At 36.8% G+C, this 26,262-nt stretch overlaps 1 protein-coding gene across 15 annotated transcripts in view; it reads left to right on the top strand.

Annotated features, from left to right (window-relative positions):
- The window catches only part of LOC5570105 (serine/threonine-protein kinase Doa), a 369,353-nt gene that overhangs the window by 261,666 nt on the left and 81,425 nt on the right, over positions 1-26,262 (top strand). Inside the window, exons 1-3 of one of the 15 annotated variants that reach the window (XM_021837601.1) lie at positions 9,877-10,045; positions 24,756-24,891; positions 25,376-25,508. The exons of 7 other annotated variants lie outside the window; for them this stretch is intronic. In XM_021837601.1, coding sequence (XP_021693293.1) covers positions 24,875-24,891; positions 25,376-25,508 — 150 coding nt within the window. In that variant the 5' untranslated portion in view covers positions 9,877-10,045; positions 24,756-24,874. 7 more of the 15 variants (XM_021837590.1, XM_021837579.1, XM_021837612.1 and 4 more) reach the window with 7 other exon arrangements.

Raw genomic sequence — 26,262 nt, 5'->3', positions numbered from 1 at the left:
AATTTCCGAAAATCGCACATTTGCTGTGATGTTCTCCGGGAGCAAGATCGAGCGGAATTGTGAGTGGATGAGGCGAGTGTAATATAACTCACAGAGCATAATGATTCATGGCATTGAAGCTTGTTCCGGTTTTCTCATTCGAATTTCTCCATGTACGCTCATACCACACACTAATCTCTCACCGCGTTTTCCCAGATGTATTGGAATGACTTTAATTTTCTTCCACAGTTAGCGTCTATGGTACTAAATTCATTTGATTAGAAAACAGCTGATATACGCCGGGGGAGACGAATTAAGTGATACCTTGCTACATGGAGGGTTAGCTGTACATTGCTCTGTAGATGTTCAGTTTATTGCTGAACTTTTATCGACTTTAATTCTACAATAGTGAGGTTTTTGGAAATAGCGAATCAACGGTTTTCTAATCAATTTTCAAAACCACTGTTCATTCCTTTCAAACTTTTTAAAATTCTTCTAAAATGCAATACTTTTTCCTTTTTTGAATTAAAGCTTTCGAATTTCTGAAGAAATTTATATAATTTGCAATTCTATTTCCGGCACTTTTGATTCACTTCAATCGATTCAAAGATTTTACGCTAAATTCCCAATAAAATGCCAAAAACTCAAAACAAAACAAAACAAACGCAACATTCTCCTGCAAAAAAATGAGGTACAGGACCCTCGAATTTTTGTACAGAAACTTCATTGTGTAGTTTCAAATCTTATACCATTACGGACGAGCTAGATGGAGGATGGCGGTTGAAAAAATACTAACATGATTTCCTTTTAATAGAGAACAGTGCCGAACCTGGCAAACCTGGATGAATGAACTAATTTAGCATTTTAACAAAAACCTTCAGTGAAATTGTATTGTATCTTCTTCATTTCCCGAAGAATATACGAGGGAATCTTGTGTAGGATTTTAAGCTATTGGCAGGGCCGCATTTACGGGGGGTCCAAGGGGGCCATGGCCCCCGGGCCCCCACATTTTAGGGGCCCCCACAAAACACGACTTAATTGCTAAATTGCTCATTATTTATAATTTTCAAATTAAAAAAAAACGGCTTTTGGTGAATTAAAATGATGATATGAATTTTTCTGTTCAGCCATACTTCACGAAAAATTTTCTCCATTTTTAGTTATTGTGAACAGTTGTTCCACCCAATAAATTGTTTTCCGACAAACATAACATTAATAACAGGGCATTTTTATGATTTTACCATTTCATGCTCCTCTTAACACTTTTCATTAGACAATTTTAGCTAATCTTAAGTATGATGTGCATTACATCTAATGAACATTTTCTTCCAAAAACGTTACATATTTTATAATTCATATTGCATTAAATATGTGTCCAATATGAAATGTTAAGATTGATTATTCAGTTTAATATTTTGAGGTGAATTAACAAATTTAATTGAATTGGTCTTACTTGTCTCGAGAAGCGGGGTAATGTTCAAACTTTCTGCTTAAGTTTCAATATTTCATAGCCATAACTTCCCATTTATGCAAGCATCAGCATGCTGCCGTAACGTGACTGAACTATTGGATTTGAAAAATATTCGCATTTGGAAATTATATTGAACAATTTATCTGAACTGCTATTTTTAAGTCCCACTTGCCCAGTGGTACATTACAGTTTTCAAGCTTTCCAACACTATCTTTAAGCAGTGTTTCCGTGTCATAATATATTAAAATTCGTAGAAGATTGGAAGGGGGCCCAGATAGCCGTAGCGGTAAACGCGCAGCTATTCAGCATGACCAAGCTGAGGGTCGTGGGTTCGAATCGCACCGGTCGAGGATCTTTTTGGGTTGGAAATGTTCTCGACTTCCCAGGGCATAGAGTATCTTCGTACCTGCCACACGATATACGTATGCAAAAATGGTCATTGGCACAGTAAGCTCTCAGTTAATAACTGTGGAAGTGCTCATAAAAACACTAAGCTGAGAAGCAGGCTCTGTCCCAGTGAGGAAGTAACGCCAGAAAGAAGAAGAAGAAGAAGATTGGAAAATTGGTTTGTTTTTTTGGTTCTCACACAATTTGTACGAAGTGAAATATTGCTGAAAATATTTAAAACTGTTTTTCTGAAAAGCAAGTTTTTGTCACTTACACCCATTGATCCCAACTTGCGCTTCTGAGGGTTAAAAGCAGTCCAAACACAACTTAAATTAATTAAAACCTTATCCAGAACATTAAGTATGAAAGTTATTAGGAAAATTACCAACGATAACATACTATACCATCAAAATTGTTTTTTGAGAAAAAGGCCCCCACAAGACTCTGGCCCCAGGGCCCCCACATTTGTAAATCCAGCCCTGGCTATTGGTATTCTGACTTCAGAACGAATCTTGATTCAAGTTTAAAACAAAAATTGCGCTGTTCACTTGGTCAATTCTTGGTTCAAACCCCCAGACACCTTGAGAATGGCTTTGCTTTATAGTCGCGAACCACTTAGCTAAGGATGGGCCCTCGTGGCCTTTTGTTTCTATGATTATTTTTCAATTTGCTTGAACCGTAATCTTCTATAGAACTTCTTAGTTCATGAAGGACCCCTTAAGTGCTAAACATTATGAAAATCACACTTATTGTGCTCATAATTTTGAGATAGTTTTGTCCTTTTCACGCTTGTAACTCTATGATAGGTTAATATTAAGCATACCAGACTTGTTATAACACCGTACTAGGCCGCATGATGAATTGTAGTGCTTTCTGATTACTTGAGCAAGCAGCAATCAGCAAAATTCCAAGCAAAAGTCTCTTTCTCTAGATAATATAAAATATAATCTAAAAGCTAAAAATACTCAGCATTTGAAAAGTGAATTCCTTTTGGGGTTCGTTGGGAATAGTCTCCTCATTTCTGTGAGATTTTTTTCAGAAATACCGACTAAATCGAGTTTCACAATTCGAACAAATTCTCTATTTATTCTTCTGCACACAAGGTTCTAATTGTACTTATGTTCATCATCAAATCGATTCCGGCTGCTAAACGAAGTAAATGTTTCAACGGTCTGATGACTGGAATCGAAACACCAGATTTTTGTATTTCAGCAAATCTTCCTGGAGATTCCATATAATATCTCTAAGTTGAATCCTTGGAGAAGATTTTATTAAGTGTCTCCTGAAGAATGTCCAAAGTTTGTATTAAATATGTTCTACAGTAGCAGCATAACATGCGAATCTGTCCTGAAGATTCCGGTGAGCCCTACTAGAGATTCCCAGTCCACCTGTTTTGCAAATTCCAATTTCCATTTTTTTGTAACTCAGTTTAAGGGTGGATGCACCCTGAGTAGACAATCATAAATAAGGCATTAACTAGATTTTATTCAAGAAATAATAATAACGATTATTTTGTATACAATTTTTGTATCTCTAGAATATTACTACTGATGAATTCCATACAGAATGTGTCGAAATTATTGGAAATTGTGCTCGATAATTTTCGATTTGGATAAACCTTTACACATGTTTTCAGTCTTGCAGAATGCTTATATTCCATAGATGATCGATTTCATTTTGACTCAAGAATAGTCTCCGAAAATTGCCTATGAGTTTTTGCATGTAATTTATTTGCAAAATGTTAGCTCCGAGTTGATTTCAGAAGAAAACTTTCAATGGAGAAGTTTGATTGAACCAATAAAACAAAATAAATATACGCTGAAAAAAACGTTGTTGGTTATCATGAAAAATTAAAAAATAAAACTTAAATTTAATCAATTTTATTTCCAGATTCTATAGAAAAAAATAAAAACATATAAAAAAGTGTTTTTGTGTTAGATTCCACAAAAGCACCCTTTTTATAAGTTTTTAAATTTTCTTTACAGAATCTTGAAATAAAATACATTTTTGATACAAAACTTGAAGATGAAGATTTATGAACAACTTTTGGTCGACTTCCATTTTTTTTCCAATAAATTCGTTTTTATGCTAAAATATGAGCATTGAAGTTATTCATAATTATAAATACTTTTATGATCATTTCTAGAAGTAGTCGTTTTAGAGTTATTTCAAGCTTTGTGCAAAAATTTAATTATTAAATAAAAAATAGGCCATTATTTTGAGTTATTGGCAATTATCCATCAAGAACTATAAGTCAGTAGAGAAAAATATGACTTAAACTCTCGAAAACCTATTGTTCTTCATGGGTAAACGCGAATAATTTATGGGAATGGCCTATTTTTTTAATTTAAATAATGTTTTGCACTAAACTTGAAATAACTCGAAAATGACTACTTCTAGAGTAGTAATCATGATAACCATTATGCTCCTGAATCATTTCAAGATTCCTATTTCATCAACAAAACGTATTTATTTGAGCAAAAAACAAAAATTTGAAAATCGACCAAAAGTTCTATTTCCTATCAAGATTGTATGGTGAAAATTAAAAAATATTAAAAATAGAGTTTTTGTGTTATCTAAAATTTAAGTTTTTTGTTTTTTATCAGTGTATATTTTTGTCTTGTAGCTAGAACGGTTCAGTGCCACTTCTTTTTAGAAAGTTTTCCTCTAAAATTAACAGTTTCGGAGCTAGAGTTTTTCAAATAAATTTCATGCAAAAACTTTTAGGCCATTTGCAGGGTCTGCGAAGCCATGGTAAATACATAATGTGTTTCCTGATTAACGAATTAATTAAAGGTAGCGTTTTCCTCTTGTAGCAGAAGGTCGGCTCCATATGCACGTTCCCGGGAGGTTTCTTGACAAAAGGTCGAAAGACAAAACGTCAAAAGGACAAAAGGTCGAAAACGATTTGATCCCGTTTGTCTCTTCTTTTTTGTTCGTCGACCTTTTGTCATAGATTCCTCCCGGGATGCACGTTAATCGGGAGATTTATGCGATCAAGCCTGTACTTCGTATCCATTTAAGATTTCGGGCATATTTCCGGCCCAACTTTTGGTAGATTTCGTCAAAGAATCTCTCTTGCGATATTTTTAACTGTGTCCATTCGAACCATCGATAGAATCCTCTCGAGTCTATCTAAAAGTTCATTAATGAGTTGGACCTGCAATTTTTTTTGAAAAAATCTCTGGGGAGATTTAAACAATCAATAGTTGGCTCCTAAGAACCTTATTTGCATGATTCTTCAAATTTTAATAGCAGCTTCCAGTGATGATTATTGATGAATACCCAATAGTATTCATGAAAAACAGAACTTGTGGTGAAATTCTTGGGAGATACCCGATGAAACCATTGTTGTTCCTGTTTAAATTATTTGCGATTATTCTCGAGGAAATCTTCAAACTCCTGGGAATATCCTGCACTGCAAGTCTTTGGGTTTTTGGTAAGATCGTCTTCGGAAGATTCTTATCCCTTGAAAAGATATTTGTCAGACTCCTGGCTTAATTTCAGTAGGCTTTCATTAGTTTTGGTGAATAACACTCGTAATTTTTGGATATACCTTGTGGTTCATTCTGAGACCTTTGGCGGGTTTCTCTGATCTTCTAAACAGGTTCCTTGCGAGATCTGTTTTAGCTGCTCTGTGAGATCATTGGCGGATGTTGCACAAGATGTAGTCATTTTAGTTAATTCAGTTTGATTCTAATTTTCAGCATAATATGGGTAAATCCTTAGTTTTCAGGGGTTTATGAAACTTCAAAGGGGTTAGCAGCTTCAAAATATTAGAGAACCACTGTTGTATACTATTGGGAGCGGATCGTTTGGCCTAAAGCCATTTGGCAGAGGTCGTTTGGCATAAGTTCATTTGGCATAATAACCATTTGGCATGACCAGAATTATAGCCCTGCTTTGAAAAGATACATGTTCTTGTTAGAAAATGTGGTAGGTCATTTGGCATATAGTAGTTTGGCATAAAGCCGTTTGATATTAAGTCGATTGGCATAAATTTTGGCACCGAAGCTTTTGATATATTTATCACAAGTATACCATTCTTCCAAATATTGGATGTTCTTTCGAAATATGATATAACAACAATTAGAGTTATTACAACTGTTAATTTCAAAGTAAATAAATTTTACCTTCTTTTGAACATAGGCTGTTCATTAGTGCTATATTGTTCGAAAAATTATTAGTTTTGATGCTGATATCAAATTTCCTACTGTAATAAGGGTGACAAACGAATACTTTAATCTGTCCAAGTAATCAGTAATAAGAAAAAACAATAAGATAAATCAATTTTCATTGTTTTATTCATTAATTTTGCCATTTTTGAGACATAGACTATTCTTCAGAATTATATTGTTACAAGACAATATTTTGCAAAACCTTATTTTTCATATTTTGCTGTTTGATTAATTCTTTTAAGCCTTGCTGTTAGAATAATCATTGCTTTGAATCCTTCTATAGTTCAACACGCATTTATTTATTACAAACACTGGATCTTGTTTCGGGATATGCTCGAAAAATGATTATTTATATTACAAATTTTCCCTTCTTTCAAAAATAGGCGGTTCTTTTGATTAACACATCCAAAATTGAAGTTTATATTACATCGTTTGATTTTTTGCTAGAAATATTTACATATGAAAATGAGTTGTTCGTTCAAATTATGCTATGTGAAGATTTTATGATGCTATTTTTAAATAATGCTACAATAATAGATCTTTGGATTAAACCTTCATATATTTTGTATCTAAAATTTTCCCTTTCAACAAGTGTTATGTTGTTTTATCAAGTTATATTTTTTTAATAATAATCACTAAAAACCTGTTCGTGAGTATTTCAGTCATACACAAACCTGCTTTCAATCAAATTGTGTTTCGTGAAAGCATGATGTTACAACAATTACTTACAACCACTGTTGATAATTTAATAAAAAGCTCTACACAGGATTTCTTTTTTTTTTTTTTTTGACTGTTTATAAGATTATTTTCAGTTTAGTTAGGATAGAACACTACGATCCCTACACAACCTGAATGGCGTTTGGTATTCGTTTTCACTGCCTTCTGGGGTAGTCTGCTGAGAACTAGCCAGAAATTTTTGATATATGTTTGGTGGTGCCAATCTCGATAAATGCTTCGAAAAATGCCGATATTCAAGGAAAAAAATAACGTTTACATTTATGATATATTGTATTGAAAAAAAGTCCGTTATGCCAAACGACTTCATACCAAACGGGGTACAATCGTTTAAAACATGTTATGCCATATTACCATTATACCAAATATCCTTAATGCTAAATGGCGTTATGCCAAATGACCAAGCCCTATACTGTTGTAGGATTACTATGTTCATTAGGGTACGGCTTATTTTTCGAAAGTTCTCAAAACCAAAAATTCGTGTGACAGTGTTATAAGATTTAGAGCTGGAAAAAGCGATTTGAAGGTGAATTTTCAAGTTATAAAATATGACGTTCAGATAAGTCTTTATAAATTTGTAGTTTTCTACCCAATTTTTAAGATCTTAATTAAACAATCTTAATTAAAAGTAGTTTTCCTCAAATTTTACTTATTTTACTAAAAAAACATCTTTATTTGACCGTAACTTTGTCAATACTCCAACAATTTCATATCTTTCTAGTTGTGTTTAGACTTTGTTTACAACATATTTAATAAACAATTTGTTTTGTCTGCCAAAAATTGCCCAAAAATATTAATTTTTGGCGAAAAATACTAATTTTTTCAATTGTTTATCGGTTAAACGTTAATACCTAATCTGAAATTGGTATTTCTTATTTTTTAAACCTTCAAAAAGATCTTAGCAACAATTTCTCATGAATTTAATAGCTATACTTTTGAAATTTTTGATCCATATATGCACTATTCATTTTAAAATTATAACGAGATGCTTTATAAACTTCAGTTAAATAGTAAACATGCAATTTTTAGTAAAAAAAAATGTGTTTTAATTAAATTTGTCGTATGCACAAATTAAAAACCTAATTAGCATCAAAAACATGTTAAAAGATTTGGAATCGGTTGAGTATTCATGAAGTCATGGTCAAAAAAAAATATAGCTCATAGATGACCGTACAATTTGTAGTTGTTACTCCTTGATTGATCAGAACAATCGAAGTTGCACAGATTCAATGAATAGGACTTGGGATTAGCTTACCATTCTCTATGTGCACACAATTTATCTAATTCTTACATCCACTATTGCTGAAGTTCCTCTGGGAGTTCTTCATTACTATTTCTTCCAAAAATTTTGGATTCTGTCAGAAAATCCATCAGAATCTTGTACTGAAAGAATCATCCAAAATCAAGAGATTTCTTCCTCTGGGTGCTTTACAAATATTATTAGAAATTTGCCCAAGAAGGCCTTCAGTAATTTTCCCTGGTACTCGTTTCAAACCTCAACCATTTCTTAAAAATATTTTAAAAAATTTTCAACGATTCTAATTATATAATTATATTATTTTACCTTGTATACTAGTTGTATTATATATTAATTATATTTCCAGAGCAAATTTTTCGATATGGAGCTTTGATTTGGTTATATTCACTGGAGGCTCAGGTCCTCCAGAACTTAGTCCATAGCCAACGGATAATCAGTAATGCTTAAGTAATCTTGATACCCATTTTCAAGAGGAAGTGCATCAAAACAGTTTCTCTTCTGAAACGCTTATTTTGCACGTTTGGGTTGTGTACAAAAAGCCGCGTCTGATTAGATGGAAAATGCTTATTCTTTCCACTATTGATGCGGTGGAGAAATTGTACTTAGACACAAAAGATTGAAGGACAAAACGTCAAAAGTAAAAAATGTCGAAAATTACTACTTAGTGGAAAAATTTCCCTTCTTCGAAAAAAAAATGTTTCAATCTTATCTCCGATCTTAACTTTAGACATTAATATTTTGATGACTGATCGCTAGCAAACGAGGTTATGTTTATTGCTAACTATGCATACTATTTTAAGTGTATGAATAAACATAGAAAATAAAACGTTGTAAATGTTGACCTGTACAGGTTTCCAAAACGATTTTTTTTTGCTTCAAAACCCATTAACTATTAATTTTGTAATCGACTAGCTTCGTGTTCCCCAAGTGTGCTTTTGATGAATATGCAATTATTTTTTGGAATTGTGAAAATTCCAGAACTAAGATATTGGCCCAATCGAATCTGGGAATACTAAAACCTGTACAGTTTTACGCTAGTTTTGCTTGAATTTTCCTTTGATCAACACATGCGAAAGATTTTTAAAATGTAAGGAAATAAATCGTTGTTTAGTGTAGTCTTCAAATCGACAAAGATAATCTCAAGATCTACACGCATCGGGAGACCCCTCGCTTCCAATCCCTTTATGCTACACAAACCCTCCTATAAAATTGTCAATCATATGTTTTTCAATGGTTCCCTCCCGTGTCAATCATATGTCCCTCAGCAGTAGTCCGCCCAACTTAGTGTGAGTGCTTCCGAAAGATTTCCCTTTCAAAAATACAGCTTTGCCTTGGGAAATGAACGAAACGGAATCATAGACGATTTTCCGATGACGTGATCATCTAGTTAGCCATTCGGTACTTGTCTAGTCTTCTTCTTGACTGTACGTCCCCACTAGGGACAGAGACTGCTTCTCGGCTAAATGTTCTTATGAACACTTCCACATTCATTAACTGAGAGCTATCTTTGTAAAATTTGCCATTGAGGTATTCGTATATCATGTGAAGATACTTTATGTCCAGTGATTTCCATTACGGAAAGATCCTGGACCGACCGGGAATTGAACTCAGACACCTTCAGCTTGGCTTTGCTTTATTGCCGTACTAAGCCAAGAAATGCCCCTCTAGTACTAGTCTAGACTCTAGCCCCGATTAGAGAGGATGACCCGCCTTCTTCGTTGGTAGTGGTCAGTTTCGCCGTCGATCGATCGTCACTCGATCGAGAGAGAGAGCGCTGCTGTGCGCGATTAGGTCCTGCGCATCTCCGCGCGGCCCCAAGCGAAGAAGATGCGGTCAACTCGGACTCGACTCGGAGAGTTGATTGCTGCTTGCTGAATCGTCGTCGTGTCGCCCAGGGCAGATCACCACTCCGTGTAGTGATCTCATTTGTTTCGCAAATTCGGGCGCGAGTTGATCGCTGATCGCGTTTCCCTTTCTTTTTCGGTTTCGTTATTATTTAATTTTCCGACTTTCGCCGTATTTGTGTGAATTTGTGTGGTTTGTTGCCCCACCGTAGGTTCTTCGGATTCGTTGTTTGTTGTTTTGTGTGTGGAGTTCTTTTGATAAGAGAGGGGAAAGACACGTGATTGCGATCGTGACCGTTTCGATGCGGGAGCGCGCCTTATCAGAAGCGCCTTCGGCGGCGTCATTCGCATTCTGCTGCAAGATCAACACAACGACTTCTTTCGGTGGATGTTGGAGAAATGGTGATCGCGTGTTTTGATTTCATACGAAAGTGTCAATTGTGGTTTGATAGTGCGAAATTTCTGGAGAAAATGAATCAAGTGCAAGTGTTTTGTGATGATGATCGGATCCGGACGAAGAGGTGCTAGACAACGCACGATCTTTTGCTTGCTAGCTAGCTGGTCGGTGTGGCGCTGCGAGACGAGAGGCAAGTCTTGCTTCCTCTCCGTCGCCACAGCGTCGTGGCGTTTAAAAATAGATTGTTTTGTTCATCAACCGTGAATTTTTGGTCCGATTTCGGTCGAAATCGCACAGCTGGACCAGCTGCTGCAGCAGGAACCAATTTTTCAACGACGACGACAACAACAACAGCCAGCAGCCAGCAGCAGCTTCGATCGTTAGTAATCGAAGATTTGATTAAGTAGCTTACAGCATTGGGACGGCTTTTGGCGGTGTCTGCCAAATCGATTGCCATGGTGAGATATTTCGCTTCTCACCTTTACATAACCTTTCGGAAAAGGAAGTACGTATCGATCGAACCTGGGCCAGCTGATCGCTCGCTTGATCGATTATGCATCTATGGTTTCAAGTATCAGAAGAGACACCTTATCGAAAGAGAGACGATTTCCGTTGGAAGGAACAAACGACTACAATTCTGCTTCACAGTTTCGTTTAATACATTGCCACCCTTGGAAATGGCTCTGTGATGTACAATTTTGTTTTACGACAAGACTCCAAACTATTCATGTGTTTTTTTATGCTGAGTTGCTGCTCAAGAATTGATCTAAAGCTTTACCTAGCTTTACCAATGAAGTCATGTTATGCTCCATTACGAGCAATTAATCAGCCAATTCATCTTCAGCGATGGAAGGATTTCTAGGTATCTATACTAAGTTTACATAGATGACTGAATTCAGTTCGACATGAAATAACTAGCCTTGACCATGAGTTTGCCGAAGCAGGAGCTTTGATAGTAGCCTGACTCTCTGGACAGATGTAAATTACATTACCCATTACGTGCTGTTGCAGTGCTGATTGTACTTCACACTTAAGAGCAAATATTTTCAAATAAAAATTGGTGCAGAGGCTATAGAGTGAGTAAAAATGATTTAGCCTCTTAAAGAAGAGTTCCATCTTGCTATAAAAAAAGAACAACAAATGTTCTATTCGGGTTGAACGATAGGCTAGATTGGCGACTGGAAACTGGAAACATTTGTAGAAAGGTTTTTGCATCCGGGTCGTTCAACAGATCGAAGAACCTTCTTGTAAGCCTAGCGAGCCGACTTGAACGATTCTGTTCCAGTTGAACGGCATCTGCTGAGACCCCTTCTACATTGTTTCCTGAGTCTAGTCAGATCTTTATTCCACCATGGGGCCCCTTTTTGTAGTCTTCGCAGACCGCAGAGAACATGCTTTTACAGAAGCTTCGATAAAGTAGGATGTTGTAGTATCAACGTCATTATCCAAATCACTTTGATTTTTAATGGACGGAGAGTACCCATGGAATTTGGTCGCAAACGAATTCAATGTAGAGTTCCCGGTTTGTTGACAGGGGATTCCTAAAACGCAAAGTCTGTGCAGTTACATTTGAAGATGTTCAAAGAAGATGTAGCGATGATCAGATAATGATTCCTCATCTGAAACATGCCAATTCGTCAACTCGTGACTGATACTTTTTGAGCTTTCACTTCTTCTTTAGTAGATACCATGAAAGTAGGTCGATTGTCTATATTAAGTAATCCAAGATCTGTACTACTTAAGTATTCCATCAGACTGGAGCCTCTTGAATTGATATCTGAGCTACCCCAGATGATGTGATGAGCATTGGCATCACTATCCACAATCAGCGGAAAGCCTTTGAAATCATCCGTTGAGGATGGTTCATCATGTAGTAAATAGGGAGCCGGATCCCATTCTTTGCACTTTTGATTCATTTCTGCAGTGAGGTTTTTTGAAAGCTATTGAGCAAGCTCATATTTGGCTACATCTCATCTGCATCTCATTGCTAAGTTTCAGACAATTCGGCCGAGAAAAACCCCCCAAAGTAAATCATGGGAGTGCCCTAGTAGCTCTGCACCCTATACCGAACAATAGACGTATTTCCCGTTGAGGTCACCAACAGAAACATCGATTGTGACAGCACATACAGCTCTGGTAGTTATCTCAGGAATGAGTGTAGCAACCATTACGTTGTTAACGAGCAGACAAGCGCGGGGCATGGAGTGCGAGTTTGTCATTTCAAGTTTGCTGAAAGTAGCAAAAACTGGGTCCACAAGGTTACCTAGATAGAAGTTCCCTCTACGAAAGTAGGGTTCTTGAACTAGCGCCACTTGGGCTGTACCATTTTGCACGAGTCTGCAAAGATTGGTCGTTGCTGTTCTTTTATGCTCAAGATTAATCTGAGCTATCCTAACCGTAGCCACTACTTACACTAGGCGGGATTAAGCTTTTTGTTGCAGTCTCAGCACAAAAAGATCAACAGCGAAAAAGACCGAGCGGTATCTATTGAATGTCGCCAAAGGTGAAAAAGCACAGAATACACTGTGTAAAATGCATAATAATTGTTTCTACAGAGTCTACAATGAATAGCTTTGAAAATTACTCCAATGTATTTCTCCAAAACTACTTCAAACTATCTTGAACGTATTCCCTACGAATTCTCTTAGAGATTTCTCCATTTCTTTTTTCACGAAACTTAAAAAAATATTGTAATTTCTGCTAGCTGTTCTTCCACTCATTCCTACGGAGTTTGTTTTTCCTGGAATTTCATTCTAAAATTCTTCTATAAATTTGACCATATTCCATGACATTTTTTTTTTTATCATGTCAAGACTTTTTAAGAGAATTGTGTTAAATTACTTTCAAAGCCGGGCATTTTCTCAGAAATCAAATATTACAATAAAGTCATGCGGTCCTCCATCAATGTATCCAGGGAATCCATCATCAATTTTACCTCTCTTCAAATTCAGACGTCAATCCAACAATTTTTTTTCAGGTACTACTCTAGGGACTTTTTCTGAAATGCTTCAAGGGATTTCTGCTTGAATTTCTGGATATTCCTACATGGATATGTTGGGAGTCGCCTTCAAAGGAATCTTGATAAATTATACACTATTTTTGTGATTTCCTCCAGAAATTCTCACAGGATTTATGATCAAAGGGGATACCAGATGTGCAAACATTGTTTGAAGATATTTGCAATCACAAACGGAATGTAGAGAATTTTTTGGAGTATTTTGCGAAAAAAATTACAAAATTATTGGTGGAGTTAATATCAATGAATTTACTTTTATTTTCTTCCGAAGATTCGTGACGATTTTTGGTAACATTTTTGGCGAAATGCTTCTGAATTATTCTAAGAAATTTTTAGGGAGAGCTTTCATGAACTTCTTTCGTTTCTGTATTTTGATGATTGTTGAGATTTCGCCAATTGTTTATTGTGAGAAAAATCATAAAAGAAAATATGACAAAATTCTTCCAGATTTTGATATGAAATCTTTGAACAATTGCTTGTTTCAATTTTTAAACACATATCTAGAAAAGGCTCACCATTAAGACTTCCAAATGAAAGAACCAATATAAAAATTCCTTGAAATCTAACACAAATTTAAAAAGCAATCCTATTTTATTTTTATGAGATAGCATAAAATATTCCGTCATGCATTATGCTAGACTAGAGTTTCCATAATAAGTGTCTCCTTTAGAAGTTATACCTAACCTTTCTTCAATAATAATATCTAGAATTAATGTAAGAAAAACGTTACCACTTACTTCTAGAATTCTGCCAAGTTATTTGCCAGAATTTTTTATGGATTATTTGTGGGTTTACCAAAAAGTTCTGCCAGAATTTCGCCGATGAATTGCACCAGAATTTTATCTCAGAGAGTTAAACAAAAAAAAATAAACTTTTTTTTTAATTTAACTTTTTTAAAGACTTTTAAAGCTTAAATATGATTCTAGCAAAAGATGTTGGAAAAATAATATTTTCACCATTTTCACAAGTTTCTTCCTGAAGTCTTCAAAGTTTTATTTGTGAATTCCTTTAGGAGTTTTGTGATTATTCTACTTTACCCCGAATGTCGGTTTCCCAAAAAACCATTTTCCTTGAATGTAATTTTCCCGAACAACCCAATTTTTCCGAAAAGTGGTTGAATTGTGTTATAATAGTCTTTAGTAGCAGGATGGGGAACTAGAAAGAACGATAAGCAATCATTATAAGGAAGTATTTGACCATACATATACAGGACTATACATATATTGTCAAAAATGCTGAGGACGGTAAAACTAGAAATAACCATCAATCAAATAAACCGGGGTGCACCACCCTGAAATATATAAAGTTAAGACAATTATGTGTGCCAAAAAATTTTCGGGGAAGTGGGCTATTCGGAGAAGCAGGACACACAGGGAACTGGCATTCGTGGAAACGACATTCGGGGAAAAACAGCTCAACCGAATTTTGCTTTTTCAATGATATTGATAAACATTTTTCCATATTTTTCTTTTCCATTGTTAATAATTCATGAAAGGTAAATATACAGTCAACTCTCCATAACTCGATATTGAACAGACCATTGAGTTATGGTAGTATCGAGTTACAGAACACAACATAAGTGCAAATGTGATCCAAGGAATCATCAAGGTAGCCATGAAAACCAACTTTTACTGTGGTTCACTAAATCGATATGGAGTTACGAAATATCTAGTAACGGAAAGTTGACTGTAATAAGGATTTCCAGCTAATTTTCTAGATAAATTTCTATTTAAATATTGCTTACAGATAAATTCTACTGATTCTACTTAAAAACTGTGCTCAAAAATATTTTTGGGAGTTCAAGCATGCTACATTCTTACAAACCTTTTTGGTGGGATTTTATCGCAGTCCTTGAAAAAAAAAATGCTGAAGTTGTGTCTGGCAGAACACATTCACATTTTCAGCGGAATCCAAAGGGACATTTTAGACATATCTACTGAAGAAATTTATTTAAGTTATCGAGATTAACTTGAATCTATTGTAATGTTTTTGACATAATTAGAGTCGGGCTTTTAATTGTAATCTATGGAACCTTTTTTTCTGAAAAAAAACAAGAAGATTTTTACAAGACTTTTCGTAAAAAATTTTTTGGTAAAGTTTTGGAATTCCTAGTAGATTTTCTTGAAACCTTTGATAAACTTTCTGGTGGACGTTTAGTTCGTGAAGGAATTTCTTGTGGGATGTGTGGAAAATATTTGAAGGAATACAAAGATTTTTTTTTCGGTAGAAGACTGCGAAATACATGGTGTTATTCCTAGGTAATGGTTTGATAGAATTCGTAATAGAATTTACCAGAGAATCTGGTGGAATTCTCTGAGAAATTTCTTAGTATACTGTTGAAGTTGAAGACTTTTCCCAGTGCATAAAAAACAGATTTGCCAGGAAAACATGCGAAAAGAAATGTTTTTCGAGATTCAAATAAAAAAAACTGCCGTAACAGCTAACAGTCGTTAATGACATTCGAGAACGTTTCTGAAAAAAAGAACGGGACAAAATTATAGAAAAATAGAACAGAAGAAATTGTTGATATCCTTAATGAACTCCAAGTGGAAAAATAAAAAATGTTTCATCGAACTTCATGATACATTTTTAGCTGATTTTTGCAAAGTACTACAGACAAAAAAAATGCATTGAAATTGCGTCTCATTGCACCAAAATACCGCTTTCAACTTGATTTAAGGCCATTAAATCTATTACCGTTTTTAGAAATGTCATAATCTGTTGAACACGCATTATTTATCGATTTCAGTCAACTTGAACGTAAGTTTACCAGCTTGTATGCTGATATATATGCTTCATATGCTACAAAAACCACTTTTTAGGAGCTAAAGACTAGGAATCAACGGAGTTTGTGATACAGTCGACTCTCCACAACTCGATATTCTATAACTTGATATACTCTATAACTCGATGGAATTTTCGGTGCCTTCAAATTTCCATACATCGTACTCTCCATAAGTCGATATTTCTATAACTCGATATCTCCACTAGTCATTGTTTCATGAGAAGTAAATTTCTCTCCATAACTTGAAATCTAAAATGCTTATTATTTGGGGAAACTTGTTCTAATTATTATTTGGAGGTTGAAGTTCTGATAAAAGTTGAAAAATATGAAAATATTTTTTTTTTGTAAGAATAACGTGATTTTTCGAGCATTTCGAAAAAAGGTTTCAAAAAATAGTTTATAAAATACTATCAAAATATTGTATTGCTTTCTCACAGAAGTGATCATATATGCATTGAAAATACAGGAATTTGTTCCATCGATTTTGTGATGTTTTGTGTCGGTGTGTACTATAACTCGATAACTCTATAAGTCGATGGTCCCTTGAATATCGAGTTATGGAGAGTCGACTGTAATTTCGTTACTAAGAAGGAAGAAGGATGATTCAGAAAAGTATTGCATCTAGACGCATGTTCAAAAATTTGATTTAATTTATTTAGTTATATAAATAATTTAAATCGGGCGATTTCACTCAAACTATGCCTAATACACAAATATAATTTTGCATGCTCAATGGAATGAGATTCGGGAAAATTTCTAAAAAAAATACGGGACAAAATTATGGAAAAATAGAACAGAACAAATTGTTGACATCCTGAAAGAACTCCAAGTGGAAGTGTAATAAATGTTTTGTCGAATTTCAAGATTTATTTTTAGTAGATTTTTGCTAAGGGCCTACAGATGGGCCCCCTATTCTTACGCATATGGGTATCAAATTGATTACCAAAAAACATCGCTTCTCACTTTTTTATGTTTTGATCGAACTATGGATCGCTTGCTTGATCGATGATGCACCAGCAGATTGCTGCCCATTTGTAGAAGCCCTTGTAGTAATATAGTATTAGGTAAAGTATACCATACCAATTATGGCCACAGTGTATTTCTATTTGGCCATATGTAAGATTTCGAAAGTTACGTATTTCCGTCCGTTTTTTTTCTCTTCGTCGTGGTTACATATGACGAAATATGAAACCACCATAGCCATAACAGGTACACCTACCCTAGTAGTAATATAGTGCTACAGTACTACGCACAATCGTACAACAGATCATTCAATAATCACGGGCAGGCGAGATGATCGTGACTCATGGGTGCCATGATCCTGCGACACTTCCGATTGCGCTCGAACAACGTACCTAGGTATTGGATCTAAAAACAAACCGACCGAATTAATCTGAAGAGACAGTGAGATGTGCGTTATTGACCCCTGACGGTTGTGTTGATCATGAAAGTGTCTTTGCGTCGAACGGGCGAATTTTGAGGGGATGCCAAAATTTTGTAATTGATCGCCGCAAAACGTAAAAGAGGAGAGGCTAGGGTCGAACAAAATGAGAGTGAAGTAGGTATATGTGGACATTATGGGGAACATACGGTGGGTTAAAGTCAAGTTCGGGTTCTGTACTTGATCAATATTTCTGGCAGTGGTTCCCGAGCCATAAATTGGTCAAGATATTGGTTCTACGGTCAACACAGAAGTGTAAACAGTTTCCAAGAGATAGCCATGCTTTAGAACTGATTTGTTGGTTTAACCGTCATTACGGGTGTTCTTAGGTCACCTCCTAGTCCCAATTGCAATACTAAAACAAATTACCAGACAAATTTTTACCCAATTTGGAGAAGATTAGGAGGTGCCTCAAGTCGAATATGAGTTTTTTGATTATTTTTTACATTCAAAAATTCTAACAATAGTTTGGAAAAACGAAAATCAAAATAAATACCACTAGTTGAACGTATTATTAGTGTTTACAAGTTTTGAGAACACTGTATGCCGATTGGAGACGGTTTTGATCTAATGAAATTGATTTCTGCTCATTAAAGTACTTGTAAAACATACATTTCTCTTCAGTTTTTGTTCTACGAGATTCTTAACCTCATGCCTAATCATAAACATTCAACCGTAGTATCATTCCTTTGCCTTTTCTGAACATTATTGTAGTACATCATTTTCGAATCCGAATGAGTATCGGAGTTTGATTACAGGAGTATGATTTGAGTGTTGTTTTTTGTCATGTACCAAATTACTTGAGGCCAAAAAATTCATTGTTCACATCAGCATCTTGTGGCTGAGTCTTAATTAATAGGACTCACAAAAACCTCCCACTCCTAAGTGATTGAAGAGAAATGCTCAAATAGTCTTTAGTCCTTTCTCTATGTTGCATATAAAAAAAATTGGCTTCGTTTTAAAAAAGAACCATAAGTGATCTCCGATCCTCGAGAACGAAAGTCGACAAACTTGACATTAGGGCTAAATCACATATGTAATAGCAGCTCTAAATGCCGTGAAATGAGGAATGTCGTATTTTAGACGATTTTTTACAATTTCTCTGTAATTCGGATACGAAAATGATGTACTACAATAATGTTCAGGAAAGGCATAGGAACGATACTACAGATGAATTTTTGTTATTAGGCATGAGGTCTCGTAGAACAAAAACTGTACTGCCCATAAACGTATATTCGTCCCATGTGAATAGGAAATCCAGCAAACATGGGACTGACATGCATTTATGGGCATTGTAGAGAAATGTATGTTTTACAGGTACTTTAACGAGCAGAAATCAATTTTATTAGGTCGACATACAGTGTTCTCAAAAGTTGTAAACACTAATAATCTTCTTTTCTGGCGTTACGCCCCCACTGGGACAGAGCCTGCTTCTCAGCTTAGTGTTCTTATGAGCACTTCCACAGTTATTAACTGAGAGCTCACTATGCCAATGACCATTTTTGCATGCGTATATCGTGTGGCAGGTACGAAGATACTCTATGCCCTGGGAAGTCGAGAAAATTTCCAACCCGAAAAGATCCTCGACCGGTGGGATTCGAACCCACGACCCTCAGCTTGGTCTTGCTGAATAGCTGCGCGTTTACCGCTACGGCTATCTGGGCCCTCAAACACTAATAATACGTTCGTTTAATGGTACTTATTTTGATTTTCGTTTTTCCACATTCTCGCTATTTTTTTATATATATATATATATATATATATATATATATATATATATATATATATATATATATATATATATATATATATATATATATAAATAGTCAAAAAACACAAATTTGACTTGAGGCACCTCCTAATCTTTTCTAAATTGGATAAAAAATTGTCTGGTAATTTGTTTTAGTATTGCAATTAGGACTAGGGGGGGGGGGGGACTGGTTGAATCCCAGACATTTTCATTTTTGTGAAATGGTCTAATAAACATCAATATCATATTTAAACTTTATTTTGAAAAAGGATCCAATTCTGAATTTTAACACTTTTGATTATGTTTCACGTTCACTTAGTAAACAAAAATGCCACCGAAGGTTTACTTTGAAATACTCTGATTTTTCTTATCTGACATTTCGGAAAGGACACGGGAAACAAAATACACCTAAACGTTGAGTTTAAATCGAGGGTTGTGACAAAATCTTAAAACCCCACATGTATTTTGTGCAACTTTCTAAAACTGAGTAAACGTGTGTTTCTGGCCTAAACTTAAGCGTTTAGTACTAAAATTGGTACAGGGCTTTATCACCCTATTGACCATAAGTACCATATATCTATTGAATTTCAGCTAAACGTCAAACAAGAGTTTTGAAAGCTGACCGTAATATCTGAAGTTTCTTATCTTTCGAAAACACGATCATGGGTCTATCACAGAATAGACTAAAACAAGGAATCGCAGTACTGATGAAAAAGTTCCATGAAATCGTTGATGGGCAGTCATCGTGGAACTTTTGTAAGATGTTAAACGAAATTTCTGAAAAATAGGAAAATATGTGAAAAGGTTCTTGTAGAAGGGAAGTCACGCGAGAAGTTCTGACAAATTCTGACGAAAATAATGATCTCATCTGCTCAATCAAACGGAAAAAATTGTTAGAAGCTATTTTGAAAACCACTGGCAGTTGCTAATGTTCCTTTTATTCGCTCTAGAGATAAAAATGTATGTATCAAATTGAGATGGTAGCGGTAAAATCATATAACATTAATAATTTATTGAAATCTGATATGATTCTTAAAGCCTGGTTTGCTACTGAAAAGGAATCGCTAAAGAAATTTCTCGTCGATTCATTGCAGAAATTTTCTTCAGCGACTCCCATTTGAACTGACATTTCTTTTCAACTGCATACTGCGATCTAGGACAGGACGTGACAGCTCAACTAAGCCTGCTCCGCTGTTTTTCAGTCGATAGCCTTGACGATACAAAAGCCAGTGCTACCAGTATCCTTTTTAAGCAAATCTTGTAAACAATTTCAAATATCACGGCTCATAATTTGATTGTTTCTTGCACGCTTCATTCATTTAGTGCAGTAGGGGATGCTAGCCTTTCGAAAAATCATGCTTATATTTAAAATCGGCAATATTTTTGGACACATTTTACACATTGATTTGATTGATCCGATTGATTTTGCTGACGGATTCGCGCGTATTTTCGTTGCCGGAGAATTTTTTTCCCCTGTTTTGGAGCGCCTTGCTGGGTAGTGCTTTGTGAAGCCCAAGCAAGACGGTTTGTTTTCGGGACGCCAAGAAGTTTTGCTGTCAGTGTTAGTTTTGTGTTCAGTCGAGAATGGATTACCAACTTGTAAGTTCGTTTCATGCTTATGATAACACATTTTTTCTTGAAAGCGTAACTTTTATGTGATATTAAAACAAACTTTGTATGGTTCGTCACTATAAGTGTCGGCATTATGCTTTTTTCTTATACAACTTCAATATACATATATTTTTCTCTCTTTGACATTATTAAAAATTATCTCTTGAATTGTTTGACATTGTGAATGTTGACGTATTTTCTAAAACTTCTACCATATCGAGACAAAATGCACAGTAATACTCATATGTAATTTTCAAACAAACTATGTATGGTTCGTCACTACAAGTGTCAGCATTATTCCTGTTTCATTTAAGTTAAAATATATACATGCAATTTTCAGTTTTCTTCATTAATAAAAACGTCTTTTGAGTTGTTCGACATTAAGGATGTTGACGTATTTTTTCCAAAAACTTCTCGAGACAAAAATACAAAACTAGCTTTAAATACAAGTCGTATATTTCCCCCTTGTCCATGGATCGCATCACCGACCAGAGGTGACTCCCAGATCTTTTCCTCCCTCACTAATAAACACCCTTCCCGTGGTGATTGTGGAGATGCAGAGGTATTCTCGGTCTCTAGAAGCAACAATCATTACACCCTAACATTCCTTCCCCATCCCAACTGACTGTAAGGACTTGGCCGGCGCCGTTATTGATCAATTATATTAGATCTGCTAAAATTGCACTTCGAGAGTAAGCGGAAACTCCCATCCCTTATTCATTTGGATCGTAGTGCAATTCTTACCAGTTCCGATCAATCACGGAGTAGCAACCATTGACATGTACAGTCAGTCTATGCTATGCTATAAGAGCACATGTGTAAACTTAATATCGAATATAAATAGATTTGAAACAAAAATATTTCATCAAAAATTCCAAACTTTTGATAAAAATTGTAATTTATAAATTAGCAACACGGCCGGGCTAGCAACAAAGTGCCCTGTTGCAATCTAACTCAACGATGTGAATGTAGGCCTTTGCCAAAACGACCAATGAGAAGTGGTCTTTTTTGACAGACAATTGGTTTCATTTTTGTACTATGACCTGTCAAGTCTTGTCTTAGACAGAAAAAAGCGCATTCTTGAGCGAATCCTTGCCGAAATTTCTCGTGCATCAAGATAGGCCGAGAAATTACTTGGCAGCAGAGAATCAGGCTTAAGGGCGTAACACTAGACAATTTAGACCAGTATTCTGAATCATAATATTGATTGTAATATACGAAAACTTGTTTGAATCCTATTCCGAAGGGCGCCAAATAGTCATCCTTTTTATGGAAATTTGTTCCCATAGGAGATATGGTTAATTTTGGACTGCGTCCACACATTGCAAAACTTTCCATTTTTCATCTGATCTATTAGTTTTTGTCTGAGAGAGAGGAGACAGCTGGCTTAGTTTGCGAGCTCCCAAAAGTCAAGGGAACCTGTCATCAACTGTCACTGGAAAACCGCACATTCGAAGGGCAGAGCGTAGAAAACCGTCAACATTTGGCCAAACTTAAACTGGATGTGGTTGAAAATTCAGGTTGTTTTCCTGTGCTCTAGCATATAAAATCGTTTAAAATTTAAATATAGTCGATTGGAATCAAATTGGTATTGATTTTTTTTTTTCAATTTTATGATCTTTTTGATAACAAATGGGATGTGGAAATTGTTTTGACCCAGTTTGTGCTCTCCGAATCATTGTGCACAACCCAAACATAAGCAGAAGAAATCAAAGAAGCCAAGAAAACAAGCCAGTTATCAGTGAGCTGTCTCCTCTCTCTCAGGTTTTTGTTAGCGATTGTCTGATCTAGTAGTCTTTGTTAGTGAAAAATATAATCGATCAGAGCAGAGTAATTTGTTATCAAACTCATCAAATTTTAATCGAAAGTTCTGAATATCCCTACTCGTATTGATTATAACATCTACGATCATACGACGTACATAAAAATACTCGAAAATTGGTTGCTATCAACAGGCATTATCGATCCATTTACCTTACTTGGCATATAATTATCGCGTTCAGTAATATAAGGACGTAACAGCAATGATCGATTTTCTCTTTCTTGGCAGGGCGATTCAACAGAAAACTCTTATCGTCATTCGTCATGCTGCATCGTAAAATGTTATTAAAATCGGTTGAAATTTGTGTACTTATTAAAAAAGGAAATCGACGAAGAGAAATGGATCACATCAGATAAGCCTAAATGATACTGAACTCAGGAATTCATTATGTAACGTACGTCAAAATGTTTAAAAAGTTTATAATCGATTATTTTTGTTTGAATATCGAAATAATCGATATCTTCAGGACATCCCCACCTTTGGTATTGCGCATCGCACCCAAATCGATCGCATCCGCGACCACTGTGCGTCCATCCAATGACTGTCGGCACCGATTCAAAATAAGACTTATTATCGTTGAAAAACACACATTCATCGACTCATCGGTACCTATAGCCGTTTGGTGGCGAACGGCGAAAGCATCGCTCCGGCCAAGTTATTTTTACCGAAATTACCAAAGTGTTTCTGCTCGTGTTGTTGATCGGCTGTTATTGTTGTTGTTGTTGCGGTTGTCATTATTTACCCTCGATTGTGTAGCAACACCCCCACGAAAGTGTTGCGGCGACCGCTCGGGATGAACTAGAAAAATATCGACAAAATTTAGTTCCCACAGGGGTGCGTTTAGTGCTTCTGCTTCGAACTCGATCACCGATCCAAACAAAAAGGAACGAAGAGGAAAAGCCTTGACGGTCCATCAAACGCCATCCAAACATCGTCGTCGTCATAGTCGTCGATGCCGAAACGATGGTCCGAACGGGAGTGGCACATTTTCCCACGCCAGAGTTTCCCATTTTCTCTTCATCGGGTGGTTCCGTTCTCGTCGCGGGAGAGCAGTGAGATCGGGAAATCTACGAAAACGACGCCGATTGTATTCACACACACAAAAGATCGGTCGTGAAAAGATTTTCACGATTTATGATCGCAGGGATGTATTATGGGGAATATGACAGAAATTCAGTTGAAAATAAATCCGATTGAAATCGGATGAACGAAATTCTTCTATATCGACTTTATTTAAAACTTTAATTTCATAAAGATAATCTACTTTCAATAACAAGCTACTGTACACAAAATGGGTACAATTGAATTAAATTATCGACACTTTATTTGCATGTATGCATTGGGTCGATAAAGTAGTTCGTATGTACAAATTAAATTTGCAATCAAATTCTTCTTTATCGATAATCAAAAAAATACTATAAAGTCAATAAAGAAGTTTGATTTTGGCCTTGCTTCTATCGATCAAATCAATCTCAACGATATGTCGGTAGAACGGCGCTTCCGTTGCCGTTATGTGATTCATCTTTATCGATGAATCGAATGAATTTCTACTACAGATAAAATGATTTAAAGAATAAATAAAAAGTACAAAGTTTACTTACCCCTAACGGGACTTGAACCCTGATCTTCTCGCACATGCAAATCGGTCCGCACTGGTCAACGGGAGTTTTCGTGAGAGAGGTCTTTTCGTATCTTTCCCAATCTCCTGATCACCACTACCTATGATAGGCAGTTTCGATCTACACCACAGTGTTTGGGCAGAATCGGAAAATCTCGATTCGGCACCCTGTTGTTGAAAGTCACATGATATTTTTAGCAACCGTCGTCGTCGTCGTTCCTCCCGCATACTCGATCGCGCGACGGCCGTTAATGCGAACAGTTTTACGCGGAGATGTGTGCGTTGCCCCGTAGCCGTCGTCGGATGTTGATCTCGCAGCAGAATGAAAACAACTACTTGTGTGATCGACTGATCGTGCCCGCAGGTTCAACAAGTAGTGATTGCCGCCGTCGATTGGCTTCGATCGTCGCCGAACTGCAGGAAACCTGAACTGATCGGTTCAAGGTATCCCTTTCGTCCGAAGGATTCAGCGAATTTGATTTGTAGCGTGCGAAGCTGAAGTTTGAAGAAAATGACACTATAGTGAAAATTCAAGCCGAAGACGAAGAAGAAGTGAAGAAGACGAAGAAGTGATCGCGATCGATGACGGTTTTGTCAGTGTGAGTGTTACGCCCGTTGAAACCGACCTCTATTCCTCCTAAAACCACGTATACCAAAAAAAATCTCGCTGTGAGTGAGCGAGCGGTGCCGCTTGTAGTACCGAACCGTCAAAGTTTCCGTTTCCGTCCACACGTCCGTCGTTCCCTTGGCCGGTTGAACGCGGCGTAGTTGACCAACTGTGTGTTGTGATTTGGGGTCAAGAGCAGTCTCAGTGTCGATCGCCAAGCGAGCAAAGGAAGAAGTGACCAAGATCAAGTGAAGCGTCCGTCGAAATGTCCGCAACGGCGGCCGTGAAGCTTCCAGCAGCGAATGTGGTACTGCAGAGTCCCAACCCTCCCCTCAAACACCCCCCTTTCTCATCGCGTTTCCCATCACCAACTCTCTACGTGTGAAACTCATCTCGTGTCAACAGCAAGGACCGCCCAAGCCTTAACGAGTGTCCCTTCTCTCTTTCTCTCTGTTCTCTGTCCCTGATCATCGCAGCACCAGCTCAATGGATCGTCAACGGCAAAGACGTCCAGCAGCGATACGGCTGCCAAGAAGTCGGTCAAGGTCGGCGAAGCACCAGCTGCGACGGCAGCTCTACCAACGCCCAACGGAACTTCCGGCTCTAATCGTAAGCTATCGAACGCCGCGCCGCATGATCCGAACCATTCCAAGCGATCGCACTCGCCGGAACTCCGGACGTCGTCTTCCTCGTCGGGCGAAGACTCCGGAGACACAACCGGAACCGGAAGCAGTAGCAGCAGCGCAACGCCTGCCGTTCCTGCAGCACCGGCTCCGGTCGTCAAACCTCCGGCACCTTCGACCCTGAAGGGAAGCGGCCCCAACGGGGAGCTTACGCTGAAGGACATCCCCGTGTCGGGGATCTCCTTCCAGGAGGTGATCGACCCGAAGCACGAGGGACCGCCCATCACCAAAGTGATCATCTACAAGCCGAAGAGCGGCAAGGGCCAACCGACGGCCAAAGTGATCGTGACCAAGGTTTTTGGACAGTTTTGATTATTGTTGCATCCGGATGTTCTCCGTTCTCTGTAGTGATCTGTGCTAAACGATTGTTCAGTGTCGAGATCTCCTGTGGTTGACGAATGCCTGGATGTTTTGGACTGCAGCCTGTCGTTGTTCAATGTCATAGACTTGATAAGTGGGGTAGTTGGAAGGGAGAAGGTGGTACACCTCGGAGGTACTTATGGACTTTTTATATGACGGTATGAATCTCCGGACTCCCTGAACTTAGAGCTTTTGAGTCGTTCTATAGTTTAATAGCTGGACGAAGTTCTGAAACCTGATCGACAAATTTCAATTCGACTTCGATTCAATTTCGATTCGATTTCGATTCGATTTCGATTCGATTTCGATTCGATTTCGAT

This window comes from Aedes aegypti, chromosome 1, assembly GCF_002204515.2.
Source record: "Aedes aegypti strain LVP_AGWG chromosome 1, AaegL5.0 Primary Assembly, whole genome shotgun sequence".
In the NCBI taxonomy this organism is placed as follows: domain Eukaryota; kingdom Metazoa; phylum Arthropoda; class Insecta; order Diptera; family Culicidae; genus Aedes; species Aedes aegypti.
The sequence above is the reverse complement of the archived record's forward strand: the minus strand, read 5'-3'. Positions and strand labels throughout refer to the sequence as shown.